The 23,510-nt window shown below is 37.6% G+C and overlaps 1 protein-coding gene across 1 annotated transcript; it reads left to right on the top strand.

Moving 5' to 3' along the window:
• Window positions 1-6,068: 6,068 nt before the first annotated feature.
• Window positions 6,069-22,234, top strand: EIF2S3 (eukaryotic translation initiation factor 2 subunit gamma). The gene is made up of 12 exons (XM_043997705.1): window positions 6,069-6,345; window positions 7,176-7,239; window positions 9,988-10,115; window positions 10,212-10,333; window positions 12,083-12,177; window positions 13,539-13,697; window positions 14,796-14,930; window positions 15,760-15,854; window positions 16,235-16,379; window positions 18,119-18,288; window positions 19,197-19,369; window positions 21,711-22,234. Exons 1-12 carry the CDS (start codon window positions 6,277-6,279, stop codon window positions 21,772-21,774), a joined length of 1,419 nt encoding a protein of 472 aa, XP_043853640.1. The 5' UTR covers window positions 6,069-6,276; the 3' UTR covers window positions 21,775-22,234.
• The last annotated feature ends 1,276 nt before the right edge of the window (window positions 22,235-23,510 follow it).

Below are 23,510 nucleotides of genomic sequence, written 5' to 3'. Positions count from 1 at the left end.
ATTGGAATAAAGTAAACTTATTGCTTTTAATTTTACATCTATTTAGAACCAAATATCCTAAAAATTGCACCATGGGACGGGGCAGCTAGGTGGTGCAGTGGATAAAGCACCAGCCCTGGAGTCAGGAGTACCTGAGTTCAAATCCGGACTCAGTCACTTAACACTTACTAGCTGTGTGACCCTGGGCAAGTCACTTAACCCTCATTGCCCTGCAAAAAAAAAAAAATTACCAAAAAAAAAAATTGCACCATGGGATAATTGGTCTGTAGGTTTCCAAAGAACCACAGAAAAGTAACTATGAGATATTAAAACCTTAGTATACTATTTATAGTTTCAATAAAGGTACAATCTCTTTAAATAAAATTAGAACTTAAAAAAATAATACCTGGAAAAAATAAAGGACACCAGTAGTAATAAATTTATGTATAAAATATATGTACAGTCATGGGGATGAAGTAGAAGTGGTGGTAAAAGGGAAGGGCAGTACCAAAGGGCTCCATGTTTATTTAAAGACCTGAAGAAACCTAGCAACTGCCCAGACTCCCTAGATGAAGCAATGCAGTCTTCAGCATTGTGTTTAAGATTTGGGATTGGGATAAAGAATAAAGCCAGAAAGGTTGTAAACAAAGTGAAATACAGTGATACCTTAATTAGTAAATCTTCTCAAAACAATTTTTAAAATAAATATCTTCTTGAGCATAAAGGGAGTTAAAAGTAGCAGCCTTCTGAGAAGGTATTTGTAATATCTCCATTGAAGGGTTCTTGGTGATGGGCTAGGTCTCAATTCAGGGGATGGCTACCCTACTAGTCTAAACTGTAGACTAGAGACTGTTCTTAGAGGCAGTAATATCTTATGTATTAAAAGGACAGTGGGACGGGAGTAGCCAAAAATGAAGCCTATTTTTTCTACAAGGGAGAAAAAAAGGACCCACCTTTTAGAAATGCAGTAGAAATATTCAATATACTTGCTGATTGTCTTTGACCCCAAAGATTGTACTTGTGAGACCCATACCCCCAAGGAGATGAACATAAAAAGTCCAAGAGGTACCACAATATTTCTTAGCAGCATTTTTGTTTATACCAAAAAAGTGGAAACAAAATCAATAACCATCAATTAGGAAATAGTTAAACAAATTGTGCTATAGGAACATGACAGACCATAACTACACCATAAGAAATTATGATTACTACAAGAAAGCAGGGGAGGACTTCTATGAATAGTTGCAAATCGAAATGAGCAGAACCAGGAAAACAAAGCTCATAGTGACTACAACAATGCAAATGGAAAGAAGAAGAAATGAAAGCAAAAAACTGAGTAAGTACAATGATCCCACTTGGTTTGGAAGAAAAGGTATGAGAATGCAAGTGCCCCTTTCTCTTTATAGGAGGTGGTAAGGAGGGAGGGTTATCGATGTGGAGTGCTAAATAAGCTTGAGTAACATTTTGATTAGCTTTGCTGATGCTGAACTTTTTTTTTTCTTTCTATCCCTTTTCTATAAGTAAAAGATGACTCTAGGATAGGGGATGAAGGGACTGTATTTAGACATGGTGATAACATATGAAAACATTTTAAATGGATTTATTGCTTGAATTTCCAGACCACATCTTTATAATTTCTATGTTATTTCAGTCTGTGGTAATGATTTTTCTGAAAAGAAAAATTGGAACACATCCTCTCTGTTACCAGTTGTGTAACTGTTGTGAGAGGGTGCCCTGTAACATGAAAGGTCCAGGTTACTTTTGGAGACTATTTCTCTCCTTATTAGTTCAGAGCCATCATCCAGAATCCTAGACAACCTCTGTACTAGACTGTCCAACTCTATACTTCGAAGCAATCTGGCCACAACCTACTAGAAGTAGTTTCATAACACAAATAACACAGAAAGGAGACTAAAGAAAAATCCACAAATGGCTTACTATGACTCTTAAATCCATATGATCCTCAAACTAATGACTCTGAGGGTGACAATCCCAATGTTGTTGGTCTGGTTCAAGCAGAGGACCTCTCAAAAAAGAAGTGCTTACTCCCACACTGTTTCCTTGTCCAATAAGGATATATGTTCTTTGAGATTGGGGTTTGCTTATTTTTTGTCCTTATAACTCCAGCACCCAGAAGTTCCTGGCACATAGTAAGCATTTAATAAATGCTTATTGATTAATTGATCACTATCTTCTCTTAATGGTACCTCTCTCTACTCTGGATATAACTCAGTTTACTGGTGTTTTTTTCCTTGTCAGGAGGAGTTCCCCTGCTCTCCTCAGGCCCTTTCTAGAGTTCTTCAGCTTTTATAGTTCTTTATACTTCAAGACTTTTCTGACCCCTCTAGAGTACTATCTCTCAGAAGAACCTCTTTCTAGCATTATCCCTTGGGTTGGGGAAGAGGACTCTTTACTGACAATCAGTCAATCTCATATCCTGATAGACCTTTCTTATTAGTTAGTCAATAAGCATTTATTAATGGCCTGCTATGTGTCAGGTACTTTGCTAAGCTCTGGGGATACAAAGAAAGGAAAAAACAAAAAATTTAAAAATGGTCCCTGCTTTCAAGGAATTCAGTCAAATGGAGAAGACAACATGCAAACAACTATGTACAACTCATATATACAGGGTTAGTTGAAGATAATCAATAGAGAGAAGGCACCAGTATTAAGTAGGATGAGGAAAGCTACAGAAGGTGATAGAAGGTAATACATTAGTTTGGAACATATGGGAAGCCAGGGAGACCAGGTAACAGAGGAGAAAGAATATTACAAATATGGGGACAGCCAGTGAAAATGCACGGAATTAGGAGGTGGGGTGTCTTGTTTGAGCAACAGCAAGGATGCTGGTGTCACTAAATCACAGAGTACATGGAGAGTAAAGTATAAGAAGACTGGGAAAATAAAGGCTTTGAATGAGCCATGGGAGTTTACTGAATTTTGTTATTGTTCAGTCATTTTCAGTAACACCTGACTCTTTGTGACCCCATTTGGGATTTTCTTGGCAAAGATACTGTAGTGGTTTGCCATTTTCTTCTGCAGCTCGTTTTACAGATGAGGAAGTGGAGACAAACAGGGTTAATTAACTTGCCCAGGGTCACACACCTGATATCTGAGGCCAGATGTGAAGTCAGGAAGATGAGTCTTTCTGACTCCAGGCCCTGTACTCTATACACTGAGTCACCTAGTTGCCCATAGTAAGTGCTTACTAAATGCTTTTTTCATTTATAGTCCAGGTGAGAAGTGTTATACACCTAAACAAGGGTGGTGGTCTTGTAAGTGGAGAGAAAGGAGCAAATAAAAGATGTTGTGGTGATAGACTCCAATGTGATTTGGCAATTGATTAGATGTAGGGTTTGAGGGAGAAAGAACAAAGTCAAATTATGACTCTAAGGGTTATGAATTTGGGTGACTAGAAGAATGGTGGAGCTTTTAACAGAAATAAAGAAGTTAGGAGGTAAGGTAAATTTAGGGGAAAAGATAATCAGATCTGTTTTGGACATATTCTATTTAATATACCTATGGTATATTCAGAGAGAGAGATGCCCAAGAGGCAGTTGGTTATGGAACTCTATGGGTTAGTTGAGAGATGAGGGCCAGATATATAGATTTGAGTTGCAAAGAGATTACAAATTATCCCACTGGTGTTAATGACTTCACCAAAAAAAGGAGTGTAGAGAGAAAAGAGAGTCAGAACAAAGTCCTAGGGATGAATCAGGCCTAGCCAGCAGAACACGAAAGATGATCCACAAAGGAGACTGAGAAATGGTTAGACAGGTGATAGAAAAAGGAGAGAATAAGGAAGCCAAGGGAAGAATAGACTATCAAAGGAGGAGGGGATGGTCGACAGGGTTGAGAGACAGAAAAATGATCCTGATAATTCTGGAGTACCACAATTAAAGTAAAAAATTATAGTCTTAAAAGACTATAATTTTTTTGATCAGACAAGTGAGTTTTATCACAACTGTTTTTAATAATTGTTGAAATCTTCAGTGAACTGAGAAAATAAAGACTGACACAGTACATATGAAGTAAAATGATTTAAGAAATGATCTCTCATGCTTTTCCCCACCTTTCTTTACATTCTACCAAACTGGACTGTCTTGCCACATAATTGACTGATTGCTTCCCAGTATTATATGCCTTCCCACCTTGCTTTCCTTCACATCATTCCATAGGCCTGCAATGACTTTTCTTATTCTTCAACCAATTTATGCCTGAAAAAGTCTACTTACTTTTTTCTTTTTTTTGGTGAGGCAAGTGGGGTCAAGTGACTTGCCCAGGGTCACACAGCTAGTAAGTGTCTAAAGTCTGAGGCCAGATCTGAACCCAGGTCCTGAATCCAGGGTCAGTGCACTATCCATTGCACCACCTAGCCACCCCCTACTTACTTTTCAAAACACAGTTCAAAAAATCAGCTTCTTTGAGGAATCCTTCCCCAATTCATCAAGTGGATTAGGTTCTATATTCTGTTATTTTCCTGTATACGTTTCCTTTAATGTATGATAAACTGCATGAGGGCAGAGTACTGCCTCTAAAGATTTGCACTTCTCTCTGTACTTTTATCAGTACCCTGTCCAAAGAAAAAGGTTGGTGTAGTGGCAGCCTAGTAGGCCTGGGTCCAGTTAAAGATACATAGGCCGTGAAGAGGATACTCTAACCATGAGAAATAATAGTTGATCAGCTTGCTGGGGTCAGTTAGAGGGTTTTCTTTCCTTGGAAAAGCAAAGCAGTTAACTAACCAGATAGTGGTTAGTCAAACAGATAATGAAGCAGACATGTCATGGGCACCCAGAAAGTGGGGTGCCTTGAAACTTACAGCAGGAGTCTAATTGGAACCCAGATGTTCTTGTTATGTAACTAGGACCAGGTAGTGAGATAACCTCGTGACCCCCAACCGTTTCAAGTACCCCCACTCCCCAACAGCTGTAACTTTTCAGTTTCAAGTTTCCCCAATCCCCCTATAAAAAAGCATTGTCTTTACTCTGGCTGATTGAGGAACATGCCATAAATCTGCTCCTCCCCAGGAGTTGAAGTTTAGACTTCTCCCTGCCATACCTCTGTGTGCCAAATAAAAACTTTTACTTAAATTTTGATTGGATTGTGTAATTCTTTGATAGGGGGATATTTTACAAATCCAGTTTCTCGGTGTCAATAACCCAGTATATGCAAGGTGAGTAAGAACAGTATTAGGTTTGGGGTTCATAAAGGACTATAACTTTTAAAGTCACCTCCTATCACTGTGCTTTCAACATGTCAAGTACTCACTATTCACTGAATGAACTTGAAGAGTGTAACACCCAGTTCAGGAAAATACATACATTAGCTCTCTAAGGTTGTTGTTCCAAATCCCCCACTCCCTTCTTCAGCTCTTTAATCAGGAATTAACATCTCTCTTCCACGGTGCTGCTCACTATTGCAGCAGTAAACGGAGCTGACAAAACCCGACCAAACTGACTTTAAAGGAATGTTTTCGGTAAGACCACTTCCATTTCTTTCCTCAAAACAGGACTTGTGGAATTCTATCCGTATTAGTTTAGACCTAAGGTAAGCCTGGGCTTTTTTCTCATTAACAGTGTTGGGGTGCGGGCGTTTCCTTTTCTAGACTCACGAGCTCGTTTCTAGCCCGCAAAGCTTCGCAGCCGAGGGACGAGAAATGAGTGGGGCAGGCTCCGCAGACGGGAACACGCGGGCAGGGGCGCGGCCCAGCTCTTCCTGAACCGGGTGGTTTCAAGTGGGTGGGCGGCAGCCAGTAGCAAAGAGACCAGAGGCCGGCAGATTTCTTGACAATGAAACCTGTTCCTCCGCCCGACCCCTCTTATAAACGTATGGAAATGAGGAAGTCTAGGGTAAGGGAAGCGAGCGACCCACGCGGTCCAAATGGGGCTGGGCAGCGCCTTCCTTTATATCGCAACACCGCCCTTCTCTACTAAAATTGGTTGGCTGGGCAAACCGGATCCGGCAATCCATGCCGGAAGCGGAAATTGCTTTCGCCCCTTGCAGACACGCGCGCCTAGTTGCATCACCTTCCGTCTCTCTGGGGCTTTGATAGGGTTGTCCAAGGATTTGCCTGCTCAAATATCTCTGAGGGTCTCGGGTAGCCAGAGAGCCAGAGTTTGATATTCATCATGCTTTCCTAGGTAAACAGCCCACAATTGTTGGATTCGAAACCAGAGAAACCTTGAATGGTGACTGATTTCTCTTCGTCTAGTCTTGCGGGCTTGCCAGCTCCTGATATAAAGGGGCCTGCGTAGGATCAGGCGGACCCTGGGGCAACCTACTTCCTTTTTGAGCAAGATGGCGGGTGACGAGCCGGGAGTGACTCTGGGGCAGCCTCATCTGTCTCGCCAGGATCTGACCACCTTGGTGAGTCCGTTTTCTGACCGGAGCGCTGGCACAGTTCTGGATTTGGGAGTGACCCCAAGAGTGTGTGTTCGTGTGGAGGCGGGCGGGGCCGGGGTGCAGGATGGCGGAGTTGGGGGCAAGGCGGCGCCCGCTCGGGCAGGGGCAGCCCGGGAGCCGAGTGTCTGCTCTGCGCTTGTGCCAGGCCAGCAAAAGTTGGGGAGGAGACGGAGGGCGGACGGGGCTGGCGGGTCCCGGGAAGTGTGTGTGCTCCCAAGAGCCGAGTGGCTGCAGAAGCTGCATTTCGTTCACCAGCTCCTGAAGCTGAGGATGGGGAACGTGCAGCTTCCCGCGGCCGCTGCTGGCTGGGGAGGATCGGGGGTTTGTAGGGCCCGGGTGCTCCCCCCACTGCCCTGTACTGAATTGAAGGGCTCGTGGAACTTTGCTGCAAGCAGTTTTTATACTGGAATATGTATCTGGTGCGCAAGTTAGGAGCATTTGGGAGTGATGGGAAGTGACAGTCGATAAAAATTTATTAAGCCCCTTCTATGTGCCAGTCCTCTGCTGAGAGCTGGGGAGGCAAAGAAAGGTAAAAGAGACCTTAATCCCAATAAACTCATAGTCTAAGGGGTGTTGGCGATAACACAGAAACTGTATAAATTATAAACAAAACATAACAAGTGATGGAAAGAGAATAAGGGACTAGAGTCAAGGGGGATCAGGAAAAGCTTCCTGTAGGTGAGATTTTAGCAGAGGTTTGGAAGAAATTAGGAGGAAAAGGGTGGGGATTGGCAGTTCACTTTTGTTAAGTGGCATTTTACAAGTTGATTAAATTGTAAAGTGCTTCCTCGCAGGATGTTACCAAGTTGACTCCGCTTTCACATGAAGTTATCAGCAGACAAGCCACAATCAATATAGGTAAGATGAAGTAATTGCTAAAAGAGTACAGAGTCAGGAGATCTAGATTCTATCCCTGACTAAGATGTATATGATCTTGGACAAGTCACTTAAGTGTTCTTAAACCGATGTTTCTTTATCAGTAAAATATAGAGCACTAATCCTGTGCCTACTATGGATGCAAAGAAATATATAACAACGTAACTTTAAAATCTTTAATATATTTTGTATTGTACTGTATGTGCAATTGTCTATCTTTCTACTATACTATTAATTCTCCAGGGATCATATCCTATGTAAACTTTCTCTCAATACTTCTAACAGCTTGTACACACTGGACTGTTAGTGAATGTTGAAAGGAATTTCTGGACACAGGAAGCTTGTAGTTGAAAAAACAAAGAAGGCAAACCCAACAAAAGTTAACAATACTCTGTTGTCTTTTACGTTAGTGTTGTGCTGACTCCAGAGGGAATTTAAAGAAAGAAGCTTTAATAGTTGCCTTATCACTTCATCACAGTATTATTGTGGGTATTAATCAGGCAGCCAGCAAACATTAAGGACCAGCTAAATGCAAGGCACTGTTCTGTGTACTGGAGATACAGAGACAAAATTTAAATTGACCCTGCTCTCAAGAAGCTTACATCACGGAAGCAACATGTACACACAAGCATATACAAAATAAAAGGCAATTTTGAAGGAAAGAAACTAGCAGGTGGGAGAATCAGAAAACACCTTATGTAAGAAATATCACTAGAGCTGAGCTTTGAAGGAGGCTAGGGATAAGAAGCAGGGTAAAAAGAGAGAGCATATCCGAGGCAGAGGTGGGAGATTGTCATTTGTGAGTAAAAGGAAGAACAGTTTCATTAGACCATGGAGATAATGAAGGTGGAAAAATTAAGTAAAATAAGGTAAACATTAAGCAATAAATAAATAAGCATAAGCTGTGAAACCTACTAAATTAGATGGTTATCTTATGATTCAGTATTAAATAGTATGTTTACTGAGTGAAAATTTGATGCTTCTAGTATCAGTATATATGAAGAATAATAGCAGTTGGTCTTTATATGGTGCTTTGAAGTTTGTAAGGTCCTTCATATGTCTCATTTCATTTTCATGATAACACCTTGAATATTATAAATTGTGTCCTTTTATAGAAAAAAAGTTGGGGGGAAAAAAAGGATTTGCACCAAAACAGTCATGCTATCTTGTAGTTTCTAAGAGTCTTCTCTGTTGCAAGGATCATAGTTAACAAGGCTTTTCACATGGGATAAATGAACTTCAGCATTATTTTAAAAAAACCCACAGTGCTCTTAAAACTATACTAGCCTTTTTACTCAAGTAAATTTAGTGAAAGGTTAATTCAAATATGTGTGTGTATATATACATACATATATTTTTTGTCGGCATGTTATTTATCAGAGATAAAATATAAGCTTGGATCTCATTGTGAGACTGAAAAAGAGTTCTCTGACAATGGCTTTCTTGAACTACAGTTTGTCTTCAATTAAGCATTATATTTTTGGCCTACAGAAACCACCTTTCTTCCCCCCCCTTTTTAACTTTTATTTTTGATGGTTTTATTTTTACTTTTATACCGATTATTATAATTGATAATTAGAGCACTACACAATAATATAGCACTGATATTATGCAGTCATTTTTGTTGCTAGAACAAATTTTACAAACCCCATTAAACTAGAAGTGTTTAAGCAATTTTTTGGGGGGGGCAATGAGGGTTAAGCGACTAGCCCAAGGTCACATAGCTAGTACATGTCAAGTGTGTGAGGCCGGATTTGTACTCAGGTCCTCCTGAATCCAGGGCTGGTGCTTTATCCAATGCACTACCTAGCTGCCCCTTTTCCTTCTCTTTTAACAAGCCTTTTCTTAGTCCAAAGTACCAGGGAAGGCAGCATATTGTGAAGATCACTTAGAGTTGGGAAACCTAGGCTCTTCTCATCTTATATCTGTAATTGACTGACATTGACTTGGAGCAATCCACTTCTCTCTGGAGCTCAGTGTTCTCACTTGTTAAATTGTGACAATTTTGAAATAGATTGAATAGGAATAGTTTCTAATTTGAATAGGAAATGTTGCATTCTAATAGATCTTCAATATAAGTTCTTTTAAAAAGTAAATACTACAGTAATTAACATCTTTTGAAATGCCATCAAAACTATAAGTAGTCCCCTTGTAGAGTACAATTTATTTACAAGCTTGCATTTCTGTTGTGGCTTTTTATATATCTGTTGTTACATGTTGTATTTATTTAGGGTTTTTATTATTAAGTGGTATTCAGTAATATTGTTTGAAAGGAACATGGTTCATGATATCACATTTAGTGCTGAAATAAATCTTAGAGATCATCTGTTGCAATCCCTTCATTTTACAGATAAGGAAAATTAAGACTAAGAGACATTATATAACTTGTCTAAGCTTGTGCAAGTACTATGAATGCTAATTTTCAAAGAGGTACAAAGAATGTTCTTAATGTGCTTATGTATATCATGATTTTAAATGTACTTAGTCATTTCTGTGGCGAATCTCATGAAACTTGTCTTTTACACGTTATTCTTTAATGGAGAGGAGGCAGATAATTTTCCATAGTTGATCAATTCATTGAGGCCATGATTTATTCATGTATCGTGTTTGTTATTCTAAAACGAAACTTTAGATGTAAAATACATAGCTTGAAATTTTGATTGTAGTAGCAGTAGGACAAATAACACTATTTTAACTGGTTCTCTTTTGATCTTTTGTCTTTGATTTTAGGTACAATTGGCCATGTAGCACATGGAAAGTCAACAGTAGTAAAAGCTATTTCTGGAGTTCACACTGTCCGATTCAAAAATGAGCTGGAAAGAAATATTACCATTAAGTTGGGTTATGCTAATGCTAAGGTTAGTTGTTTAATGTTGGAAAAAGAAAAAATTTACCATAAATTTTCAAAATGTGTAATTTGCTAACTTTCGAGACCTTTTTCATTGAAATTTTAGATTTACAAACTTGATGACCCAAGTTGTTCTCGGCCAGAATGTTACAGATCTTGTGGAAGTAGCACACCTGATGAATTTCCTACAGACATTCCAGGAACTAAAGGAAACTTCAAATTAGTCAGGTGATTAGGCTTTTTCCCTCCCATTCATTTATTTCATGTTTTATTGTCTTTTATGTAATTTTTAAAAGCTGAAATGTTTGACAGTGGTATATAACAGCCACATGAAAACACATATTAATGGTGATAAAACTGTATTCCTGAAAATATTGGGAGCACAGAAACTTGTAAAACTTGCTCTGAACCAGAGCAGTTCAGAGTAGTTATCTAATACATGGATATAAGGTCATTTTAAAAGTGTTGGCTTAATGTCTTATTGATTCTCTATTCCGTTCTCCATTAATTGTAAAGTTGCTATTAATGAAAGCTTCAAAAAAAAAGTAAAAAGGTGGGTTTTTTTAATATGTGAGAAATGATTTTTGTAATTAATATCTTGGAGATATAATCCTGACTTTCCCCATTCCAAAGTCCTTCTTGATAAAATAAAGTCAACTCTCCTTAGTCCTGGTCAGGGCTATAAACCTGTAAGTTAGATGCTCTCCTTGGCCCTGGTCATAGGAATCTTGATATGAAAAGAACGACCCTTCTAAATTCTTGTTGGGCAATAAAAATTTGGTCTGTGGTGAAGATTAATAGTTAACCTGAGGGGGCAGCTAGGTGGTGCAGTGGATAAAGCACCAGTCCTGGATTCAGGAGGACCTGAGTTCAAATCCGGTCTCAGACACTTGACACTTAGTAGCTTTGTGATCCTGGGCAAGTCACTTAACCCTCATTGCCCTGCAAAAAACAAAACAAAACCCAAGAAACAAACAAAAACAAAAATAGTGGGGGGGGGGCGTAGTCTGATATTAGTCCTTCATTTTAAGCCTACCTCCAAATTAAGTTGACCAATCAGAGGTGATTAGGTATTCCTCAGGTACATCTCCTCTCAAAGGGCATATAATCTGTGACCCCCAGCCCCATTAGGGTTCTTTGGTCTGAAAGAGACAAGCAAGTGATCATCCTTATATTCTTGCCAGCTTATTAATAAAATGATTAAATTACCCAGAAACTGTGTCTCATATTTTTAACCATCTCAAATATCCTCTTTTCACCAACTTTTCCTTGCTCCTATCTTCTGAATATTTTTATAGTTTTCTATTTTTCTATAAGAATTACTGGTGGAACTTAAAAGTAGGCTTGGGCCTACTTAATTTTTGAGTGTCTCAAAAGGAAATTATGCAGTAACCAACTTTACAATGTTTTGCCTTGTTTATATTAGGTATTAAAAGCTTTCTAGATGGTTGTTCACCATAGCTTGCTTATTTAGTCACATGAGGTGTTGTGTAGGGATTCATTTTGTGAGTAGCCATTCTTTTGATGTTTTGTGGGATTTTGTGTTTGTTTTTAATTGTTAATAGAGAATTAAACTTGCAGTAACATAGACAGTATTTAAGGGGGAGAAAAGATCAGATTCTGAAAAGAATAGAGATCAGATCATCTATGTTAGCCCTCATTTTACAGATGAGGAAACATGTTTTGTTATGCTATTTAGTTGTCAGTTTGTCATATCTAAAGGATTAAAGTGGCACATTATGAAGGATAAGCCCTGGGGGTTTTGTTTGGGGTTTGTTTGTTTTTTGGACAATGAGGGTTAAGTGACTTGCCCAGGGTCACACAGCTAGTGTCAAGTGTCTGAGCTTGGATTTGAACTCAGGTCTTCCTGAATCCAGGGCTGGTGCTTTATTCACTTCGCCACCTACCCACCCCCTAATCTAAGTATTTTAAACTGGTTGTCTTTGATATTTACTTTCCCCTACCCCCAATTATTAGACATGTCTCTTTTGTGGATTGTCCGGGCCACGATATTTTGATGGCTACCATGTTGAACGGTGCAGCGGTCATGGATGCAGCTCTACTGTTAATAGGTAAATAGATCTTAAAAAATCAAATGTATGACATCCATTATAGAATATTAAGGTAAACATAGACTATTAGGGATATATCTTTAACCTCTTGCTGAGGTTTGATATCAAAGAGAGTGATCGTGACATTTAACCACTTGCTGTGGTCACAGATAGTGACGGTACTGGTTAAAGTCTAGTCTATTATAGCCATTAAATTCAAGAAACATTTATTGAGTTTCTAATATGTACCAGGCACTATACTTGATGTTGGGGATACAAAGAAAAAACAAAATTATCCTTGTCCTCAAAGATATTGTATTCTACTGCAGGGAAACAGTATGGACACAAATAAGTATGTATTGAATAAAGACAAGTGCATAAATTAAAAGAATACTAATAACTGAGATGGGGGGTGTAGAAGAGGCCTATAGGAGGTGACATCTGAGTTGTGTACTTAATAGGACAGGAAAGAGAACTTGTTAAAAGAATTTAATTTAAACATCTGAGTTGACTTTAAGTTTACAGAAGTACTTCTACAAAAAGTTACTTTGAAACATCTCATAAGTTACTGGAATTTCTAATATAAACACTGACACCTTTGTTTTCATTGCAAGCCGTCTGTATGTAATGCTAAAAATGTAAGTTTGTTGAGGAAATGCCAAAGAAGACCGTGTTGGATTATCTTTGTATGCACTATCACTTATCCACAGAGAAATTCTGTAGCTTTTGGACAGGGAAACAGTATGAGCAAATATTGGGGGTAGTTTAAGACAGCCGATCATCACAATCCAAAAAGATTGGAGTGGTAAGAAGGAGATAAACCACATGATAGATCAGAAAGATCACTTTCACCCAGTGATGACAGCTCTAGAGTTCAGAGGATTTTTACTTAAAAGGAAAACATATATGATTTCTTCATATACTTCAGCACAAAATGCTATATGAATGAGATGGGGGGGGCGGGGTTGTCATTTGTACATAAAAGGAATAAAAGTATTTAAGACTTTCTGGGAAAGACCAGAGGAATACTTTGTCTAGAATAATCTCTGAGAAGTATCTAGGATATTTTGAGTGAAGTGGATTGTGGTTTGTTTTGTTTTGCTTTTTATTCCACTGACCACAGAATGGAAACATGATTATAGATCATGAATGTAGATATATATTATCTTTGAATTGGGTTTTGAATTTGTGAGTATACAATGTGTCAGAATATGGTTAAAATCTGTTGGAAGAAGAGGTATGAAGTGGTTAAATTGTTAGTTATACTGCCAGTAAGAAAGGTTTAATTTTTTATTTTTAAGCGAATGCTGGGGGAAGGACTGATAGGTAAGTGTTTACCAGCATGTATATTACCAGTCTGTTTATTCTCCTTCTTTATCTAGCTGGTAATGAGTCTTGTCCTCAGCCTCAGACTTCTGAGCACCTAGCTGCCATAGAAATCATGAAATTGAAACACATTCTGATTCTACAGAATAAGATTGATTTGGTGAAAGAAAGTCAGGCTAAGGAACAATATGAACAGATCCTCGCATTTGTACAAGGTAAGTAGGTATAATAAATAGGACTGTATGCTAAAAGTTCTCATGTTAATATGCATATATATCCTTCAGAATATTAGATACATTTTTTTGTAAAGGTAGCTAAACCTGAGCAAAGCCATGAGTCCCAAGCCTCATTTCTGTATCTAACCCTTTTGCTACCTGAGCAGTGACACCAAGTATATATATTTTAAATTTGCTGTCCTGTAATACTAAGTATCCAACGCTTATGGAAAGAGGGTCAGACTAATGTGGCAGAGACCCTGGTGCAGTGCTTTTGAAGTTTGAAGACATGAGTTTGAATCTTAGATCTTTGTGGCTTTATGCCACCTAAGATCACTGGGTTTAAGTTAGTTATTCAGTCATTTTTAATGGGCCCATTTGGGGTTTTCTTGGCAAAGATACTGGAGTGGTTTGCCATTTCCTTCTCCACCTCATTTTACAGATGAAGAACTAAGACTTACCTAGGGTCACACACCTGTTAAATGTCTGACTCCAAGTCCAGTGCTCCTTTGCTATGCAACCTAGCTGGCCCAAGCTTAAGTTTGCTCATCTTCAAAATTGGGGTTTTCTAAATTTCCCTTCTAAATTTAAATCTATGATCCTAATCTTTATTTAATTCTTCTCAGTTCATAGATGGTGTGAGAATTGGAATGAGTAATACAGCTGATCTTAAGCATTTTAGTTTTCCTGTAATTTGTTTAGCTTCATAGAAAACTACAATGACTTGCTATATAAGCCCAGTTGGGTCATAAGAAATTGAATGCATCATCTGTATAAAATTACCTTCTTTCATCCAGGCATAGTACCTGAAAGACTTGTTTGTCATACGTATATTACAGGTTGAACACATATGTGGAGGCAGTCTTTTGATGAGTAAAGAGTCTATAATTTTAACATTTATTGCAGAATTAATTACATGGGCTAGTGGGACTCAACCAGTCAATGGTATAGCTTCACTAGTGGGCATTTTATCTACTTTGTAGAAATATTAAATATTTTTATAATTTCCTGTAGAATAAAATCTTTTTAGTATTCTTAGATGTCCTGTGAAACAAGTAACTAAGTGTGGTGTGAAGCTTTGAATTTTTGGTTGCACAGGTACAGTTGCAGAGGGAGCTCCTATTATTCCAATTTCTGCTCAGCTGAAGTATAATATTGAAGTTGTTTGTGAATACATAGTAAAGAAAATTCCAGTACCCCCACGAGACTTCACTTCAGAACCCAGACTTATTGGTAAGTTTATAGGTTGGTGCTATGCATTTAATTTGACATCTTTTCTACTCTTATCTCTCCCCATACTTCAGGTCTAGTGATCTATCCTGTCATTTGTGTGAATATGTTCCATTAATAAAATTATAGCCCTCTCCATACATTTTGCATGGTCTCCCCAGATTCATTACTTGAGCTAGTCTTTTAATGAAGCCACGTTTATTCAGGTTAATCCTCAATCTTCAGGAGCATACTTAGGAAATATTTCCATTTGAGTAAGTCTAGCAGTTGCTAATTTTTTACCTTTGGAAATGCATGGTCACCATACTATGATCAGACATCCAAATCGGATTTTACTGATGGTAACTCCTTATATACATACACATAGAAATAAAGATGTTTTGAGTGTATCTTGTGAAGATAAATGAATTAATATATACAAGGCAGTATGAACTTTTAAGAAAAGAAAGGTGCTAGAAAATCCAATTTTAAGACTGCTAGAGTTGAATTCTTCAGGCTTTTCAAATTTATTATCAAGTATTACTATATGACCAAATTCTGAAAAATGTCTGCACAATATTGTGGGGGTGTATCTAATACAGGAGCAATGTTTTAGAACTTCTAAACAAAACATTAAGAGAGGCTTTCATCTCACTTTCCTCATGGTTTTAAATTTTTTAATGCCAGTACATATTCTGAAATCCACAACCCTATTCTTTGAATCTATTATTTAATAACCTGTAATATTTATAGAGGTGCCAGGTCTCTATAATTTTGGAGAAGTTAATCTGACCTTTGCTGAAAGTCTTGAAATAGCACAATTGGTTCTTACTAACTTTATGTCCTTTTTTAGTTATTCGATCTTTTGACGTCAATAAGCCTGGTTGTGAAGTTGATGACCTTAAGGGTGGTGTGGCTGGTGGTAGTATTCTCAAAGGAGTGTTAAAGGTAATCTTTAAGAAAAAATCCAACTCATTTAAACAATCTTTCTCTTTTCATTTGATCTTCCCAAAAGAACAGGAAAAGCTATAAATATGAAAAATGAACTTGGTTTCTTAGTATCATAAGCTGTTGCATATATGCTCTTTATTAATGCCTTGTTGTCTCTAAATTGTGAGCTCAGTTTGGACAAAGAGTATATTGATGCTTTTGTAATCCCATAACATCTAATTCAGTATTTGGCATATATCTAGTGCTTGATTAATACTTTGTTATTGGTTGTGATTTTGAAAATAATTTTTATGACTCTTGCCAATTTCTTAAAAATCCCAAGTTATAGCAAACTTTTCGAAAACATGCTTCTCATGAACTTATTTACTTATTTCTAGGTGGGTCAGGAGTTGGAGGTCAGGCCTGGCATTGTCTCTAAAGATAGTGAAGGGAAACTCATGTGTAAGCCAATCTTTTCCAAAATCGTATCACTTTTTGCAGAGCATAACGATCTTCAATATGCTGCTCCTGGAGGCCTTATTGGTAAGGATTTTATTTTCTATTTGTCTTTTTTTTTTTTAATTTTTTAATTTTTTGATGAGGCAATTGGGGTTAAGTGACTTGCCCAGGGTCACACAGCTAGTAAGTGTCAAGTGTCTGAGGTCAGATTTGAACTCAGGTCCTCCTAACTCCAGAGCCGGTGCTCTATCCACTGCACCACCTAGCTGCCCCTTATTTTCTATTTGAAAAATTATTATATTCCTAGTAAAACTGAGCAGAGGGGGCAGCTAGGTGGCTCAGTGGATAAAGCACTGGTCTTGGATTCAGGAGGACCTGAGTTCAAATCTGGCCTTAACACTTACTATCTGTGTGACCCTGGCCAAGTTACTTAGTTCTCACTGCCCCGCAAAAAAAAAAAAAAAAAAAGAGAGAGAGAAGAACAAAAAAACCTAAGCAGAAATAGAATGTCCTTTGTGGAGGAAGGAACCTTTAAATTGTAAAATCTTGATTTTTCAAATTATAGAAGTCCTTTTTGGCTAAGGGATTATAAGAAAGTTAATTCATTTGATCTTTTTTTTTATTTTAAAAGAAAAAATGAGAAATCTTAATATACGTTTTCCTATTAATCTCTGGGTAGTAGATTTTGTATTTGGAACAGTATATTTAGCAGTGCGGTGTGGCCTTTAATACTATATTCACTTTTGCTTTTTTAAAATTTGCATAACATAGATTATATATGACAAGTACCTAACAGCATATTTTGTACTAATTTGACAGATGTGTGAGGATTGGTAGAAGAGAAGATGTGCCTTTGTCTTATTTGTTCAAGGATTGATAATAGGATTTCTAGTTCATTTGGGCTTTTACCATTTAACTGCTAAGGTACAAAAGTACCACTGATACTGCTGGAAGAGTGTAAAAGTGATGAGCATAGATTTAGACCTGGATGAGTCAGTAAGTCCAACTCATCTATTTTTACAAGGAAAACAGGTTCCATCAGTTTGAACCTACCAAATTTTGTAATTCCAAACATTGTTTTGGGGTTATTTTGTTTTTTAATGTTTTTGGTGGTAGTTCTTTACTTTAGTGTGGGAGAAAGGGGTTCTTTTGGCTAATGTGGGATTTTTAGGATTTCACCTCCATTTTCCTTATAATCACAGTTTTTCTCCAGCTCCACGTTTGTTGTATACAAAGAAACATTGCAAACTATCTCTTTTTGGGGCAGCTAGGTGGCACAGTGGATAAAGCACTTGCCCTGGATTCAGGAGGATATGAGTTCAAATCCAATCTCAGACACTTGACACTAGCTATGTGACCCTGAGCAAATCATTTAACCCCTGCAAAAAACAAACAAACCCAAAAAAACCCTATCTCTTTGTTGACTTTTTTTTTAAGGATAGGAATGAGATCTCTCCTGACATATAGGACATTGTAGCATATCAAATCTCAGCTAATTAATGCTATCAGAATGAATTGAATTTCCAAGTAATTTAGTTTACTATTTTTTTCTTGTTGAAAACTAGTTGAATTTGGGTCTTGTTCCTAACTCTTCCTTTGACTTAATTTATAAGCGTTTTGTAGATTATTCTAACTTTTTTTATCAGTAGAATTGGGATGTTTGCCACTCTCCTATCTAAAAACACTTCACATTTTTTTAAAAAACCATTATAGAAGTACAGATTGTGATGCACTGGATTTTATATTTTGTTACAACCTATAATATTTTGTCACTATGTTAAGACTTAAGATGTAAACATTAAAAAGATTTCATTTTACCTTAGGGGTTGGAACAAAAATTGATCCAACTTTGTGCCGAGCTGACAGAATGGTGGGACAAGTTCTTGGTGCGGTTGGAGCACTTCCTGAAATCTTCACAGAGTTGGAAATTTCCTATTTCCTGCTTAGACGACTTTTAGGTGTACGTACTGAAGGAGACAAAAAAGCAGCAAAGGTAAGTATTGTAAGACTATTGGGTTTTTTTGTGAAATTAGCAGAGAAAGCATTTTAATGCTATCAGCCTAATAAGGGACAAGGATAAGGAAAAGAAGCAAAGATTTGAGGCATATGGTTATATTTTTAGAGACAAAACTAACCATACAACTTAGACAAAAATGCTTTAAATTTTTTACTGCAATGCTCTGTGCCCCCACTCCTCCCTTAGCAGTACTCTCACTCATCATACAAGTGTTTTCCTGTACCCCCTATACATTGTACTTAAGTTACATATAGATACATATAGTTACATATAGGTATAAACTTCCATTTGCATATATCAGTACAGTATTAAGGAGCACTGCCCTTTTAAACCATCAAGTTTGTTATATATTTTGGCATTATTTTAGTAAATTATAAAACTAGAGAGACCAGTAATGAAATAAATTGTTTAATAATTGTGGTTTTATTTTTACTTTTTGGGGGGGGGCAGGGCAATGAGGGTTAAGTGACTTGCCCAGGGTCATGCAGCTTTAACAATTGTTTAAAGGGTGTTCTTTCTTCTGGTGCCAGACTTGTTGCCCTTTAACTGCCATGAATCCCCTTCTAGCTTTGAAGAAATTAGGTCATAAGATTGAATTTCATCTTTTAATGGAAGGGTAAGGTCAAATTGGCAGACAGATTTGACAGTTTTGAATGCCAACAGGTTAGATCCCAATATAATGAAAAATGTGCAACAAAACTTTCCAAGCCTTGATTACCATTTACTTTAAGCAATAACTTTGAAAGTTCTAGGACAATAAAATAATTAGGTGATTCCTCAAAATTCATTGTAACTGAATTTTGTCTGTAATAATAATTACTAACCTACTCCAGGCAGCATTTTCTTAGTTCCCTTGTCCCTCTTTGATTCTCTCCTTACTCTAGGTGCAAAAATTATCCAAGAATGAAGTGCTCATGGTGAACATAGGCTCCTTGTCTACTGGAGGAAGAGTCAGTGCAGTAAAGGCTGATTTAGGCAAGATTGTCCTCACTAATCCTGTGTGCACAGAAATAGGAGAAAAAATTGCCCTTAGTCGAAGAGTCGAGAAACATTGGCGGTAAGTCACTGAGATGTGGGTGTATGGGGTAATTCTTGGTGGAGCTTGACCTTTCTTTCCCTATCACCTCTATTCAGATCTCTACAATTGATCTTACTCAGACTTTAACCTTTGTATCCTGCTGTCTATTGGCTATACTATCATTACCTTAAATTCATATTCAAAGCCAACTCTTTGTGTTTCCTAATTTTTGTCAGGAGCACCATAATTTTTAACCATGCATATTCAAGATCTTAAGTCATTAAAAATATTTTTTTTTTTTTCATTTTTATTCTGAATTTAACAAACATCAAATAGAATGGGTATTTGTTTATATAAGGTCAGGAAAAAAGGATTGTACATGAAACTAGGTCTCTTATGTACAGGATTGTTTTTCTTTTTAAGCATATAATAGCCCAACCTGTAACTTGCAGAGCTGCCCTGCTTGTCTGGTCTTCCTTCTATTCTTTTCTCTCCATTAAAAAAAAATGCTTCAGGGCAGCTAGGTGGAGCAGTGGATAAAGCACTGGCCTTGGATTCAGGAGGACCTGAGTTCAAATCCAGCCTCAGACAGTTGACACTTGCTAGCTGTGTGACCCTGGGCAAGTCACTTGACTCTCATTGCCCTGCAAAAAAAAAATGCCTCAATGATGTCTCCCAACCCTATTTCCTTTTGCCCTTCTCCTTACCCTTAGAGTCATCTTCATTTCCACTTTCTTTCCAAGTCTTTGTCCCTAAAGCTTCTAAGGCCCATTCTATTTACACCTTGATTCCATTACCTCACTAGTCCCCATCAAATCTTTCCATATACCAGAGGTTAAATTTTCATCACAACAAATGAGAAAACTATCCAGCATTCACTAAATGTAACGAGCTGTATACCTGTGCATTACTCGCATTGAGGGGCAGCTAGGTGGCTCAGTGGATAGAGCACCAGCCCTGGAGTCAGGAGGACCTGAATTCAAATCCAACCTCAGACACTTGACACTTACTAGCTGTGTGACCCTGGGCAAGTCACTTAAGCCTCATTGTCCTGCAACCCCCCTCCCCCCCCAAAAAAAACCAAAACCAAAACAAAACACCAAAAAAAATCCTTTAAAGGGGCAGCTAGGTGGTGCAGTGGAAGAACACCGGCCCTGGATTCAGGAGGACATGAATTCAAATCCAGCTTCAGACCCTTGACACTAGCTGTGTGACCCTGGGCAAGTCACTTAACCCCCCATTGCCTCCCCCCCCTCCCCCCCCCAAAAAGTAATGCACAGAAGACAATAGAAGGAAATTTAAAAGGAAATTCAGACAAGCTTTGAAACTAATGTGTTGAAAATAAATTTTTTTAATGTCTCTTAATTTTTTGGTTCCATATGGAATTCTCTTTGTATGTAGAAATGATCTTATTTATTGACGTTTTATCAAATTCATAATAACAAAAATCTTTAAAAGTAAAATAAATTTTTCTCACTATGTGCTATCCTATCTATTGATACCAGTTATAGTTTGCATTTATATAGTGCAAGTGCTTTCATCACAACAACCCTACATGGTAAATAGTGTAAGAATTATTTTACCTATTTTCTGATTGCAAAAGGTGAGGCTTAAATAGAAGGAAGGTCTTTCTGTTATCTAATATATGACACCTTTTGTAGGAGGCCTTTTTCCAGTACCCACAGCTGTGCTAGAGCCTTTCTCTCTTAAGACTGTCTTCTGTCTACTTTGTACCATGTGTGTACCTATTTATATTAAATAATGATTGCTTGTGTCATTAAGATGTAAGCTTCTGGGGCAGCTAGGTGGTGCAGTGGATAAAGCACCGGCCCTGGATTCAGGAGTTCCTGAGTTCAAATTTGGCCTCAGACACTTAACACTTACTAGCTGTGTGACCCTGGGCAAGTCACTTAACCCCAATTGCCTCACTAAAAAATAAAAAAAAGATGTAAGCTTCTTGAGGACATAAACTTAGGTTTTCTGTGTTGTTTGTAATGTTTTTGCTTTTTAGTAATCAGTATTGAACATATACCTGGTACATAGTAAATCCTTGATTGACATATCAGGCACTTTGCAAATTTTAAAGGGCTTTATAAAAATTATGGCATTTATTATTACAACCTATAATACTGTTTTCCCATTGACTTTCCCCACTTTTCCCATTAGTAATTTGTTGTGAACATAGCGTTGATATTCTTCAGGAAATTATTTTTGTCCTACTAAAATGATCTTTGGGCCCAAATGCTATTTGTAGAGGTTGTTCATTTTTAGAAATGAGTTGTCATGAGTACATGAACTTAAGTGGCCTGCTTTTTTTATTGATTGTGTTATAGAATTGGATTCATCATTAGTTATTTAATACTATATTTTCATTTTGCAGTTTAATTGGCTGGGGTCAGATAAGAAGAGGAGTGACAATCAAGCCAACGGTAGATGATGACTAAAGAACTATCACTGAAATGCCTAACTTTGGCTGAGGAAAGAGATTCCACTTAAATCTAGGGGTATATTTTCAGAGCAATAATGGGGAATTAATTTCACAGCTCGTTACATTTAGTGAACGCTGGATAGTTTTCTCATTTGTTGTGATGAAAATTTAACCTCTGGTATTAAAATACTAGTCAATGTCTGCAATAAATGTAAAAATTGGCATAATTGTGGATTTGTTCCACATTTTAGCAGAAATTAATCATTCTCATACCACATGTCTAATTTATACATCAGTGCAGGTTTGAAATTAAGGTATGTTTACAACAGTCAAGACATCTTCACTATCGTACATTTAACAAAACCTGTTTGAAATAAAATTTTTCTTATTTTTTCATTGTTCCTTTGAATAGCCCCAGGCCTCAAAAATTGTTTCAACAGTAAAATACTTAAATAAAACTTTTTTTGAAGACCAGATTCTACTTTGGCCCATCATTTTTTGTTATTTTTCCTCTAACACTGTATGTGGAATAGACATTGGAGATAAATTGGCTTTAAAAAAAATTCCTGTTTTTAAAGAAATTAGAGCTCTCTTATAATTAATTGAAACACTTCTGTTAGTCTACAATATATTTAAGTATACTAAGTAACCCATAGTGGGTTACTGTATTGATCAGGTAATGACTCCCCCTTCTCCCTTTCTAATTACCTTGAAAGTATCTGGCTGAGTCTTCCCCTTGAAGTATAAGTAAAACATTACCTCTTTGTAGTAAAAATTCTAATATTCTTAATCAGCTTTCTGATAATAATAATTTTCTACACTCTGTATGAAGTTGCCTAATTATGTTTGAGAAGCCATGTGAAATAATGAAAGTAAGTTGGCTTTGGAAACAGGAAGACCTGGCTATTATTCCCACCTGTAACATAAGTCATTATCCTCTCAGTTCTCCAGTTATCCTTTAAGAGGATATTTTATAAATCAATTGGAGGGAGTACACTATGAGAAGTTCTCTATATTGGTAAAATCATTGGTGATGCCCCGCAAAAATGTTGTCATCACAGGGAGGAGGGACACTTGTTAGGTTAACCAGTTACAAATGCCTTTTAACTCCACTCCTAACTAGCTTTATATTATCCAACCACTTAAATCTCTCAGCCACCCACCAAAAGCATTGCAGGAAAACAGGACCTCTGAGGTGAGGAATGATAAAGGATCCCTTCTTTGGAAGGATTATTATATGGAAGAAAATTTAAACTGGTTCCCCTTGGATCTCTAGGGCAGGACTAGGAGCAAGCCATCTAACTGGTAGAAGTTGAAAAGGTCAATTTAGGGGACATTTAAAGGAAAATAATCTCTCACTTAGAAATTAGATAAGGAAACAAGCTGCAAGGTCAAGCCATTTGTCTGTCTAAAGTCACCAAGTAGCAGAGCTGGGGTTCAAACTGTAAAGAATTAATTGTTATTTGAGGGTTTTATGACCCCATCTTTTGGCTAGAATTAAAAAAAAAACCTAGGCGCAGGCACTGGCCTGGGGCTCCACCCATTGATTGTAGCCATTGCCATGGTGCTGGCACCTCACCTCATCACCACTCACTGATGTCTACATGGACCTGGCAAAATTATAATGATTGGAAGCCTAGTGAGGGCAGTCATATGACTGTCAGAGCGGCCAGCCAATTGGCTGGGGGCTGTGTGTGGTCAGCCTGGGGGTCTGCTGGGAAGAACGGAGGTTTTCCCCGCCATTTAGGCGAT

Source organism: Dromiciops gliroides, chromosome 3 (genome assembly GCF_019393635.1).
Source record: "Dromiciops gliroides isolate mDroGli1 chromosome 3, mDroGli1.pri, whole genome shotgun sequence".
Lineage (NCBI taxonomy): Eukaryota > Metazoa > Chordata > Mammalia > Microbiotheria > Microbiotheriidae > Dromiciops > Dromiciops gliroides.
Note: the sequence above shows the minus strand (reverse complement) of the source record. Positions and strands in the feature narration are given on the sequence as shown.

Bases quoted from the DNA above. Each gene is read 5' to 3' on its own strand.
- EIF2S3 (XM_043997705.1), top strand. From the start codon at position 6,277: ATGGCGGGTGACGAGCCGGGAGTGACTCTGGGGCAGCCTCATCTGTCT. The intron at 10,116-10,211 runs GTTAGTTGTTTA...TTGAAATTTTAG, and splicing joins TGGGTTATGCTAATGCTAAG to ATTTACAAACTTGATGACCC. The intron at 19,370-21,710 runs GTAAGTCACTGA...TTCATTTTGCAG, and splicing joins AGAGTCGAGAAACATTGGCG to TTTAATTGGCTGGGGTCAGA.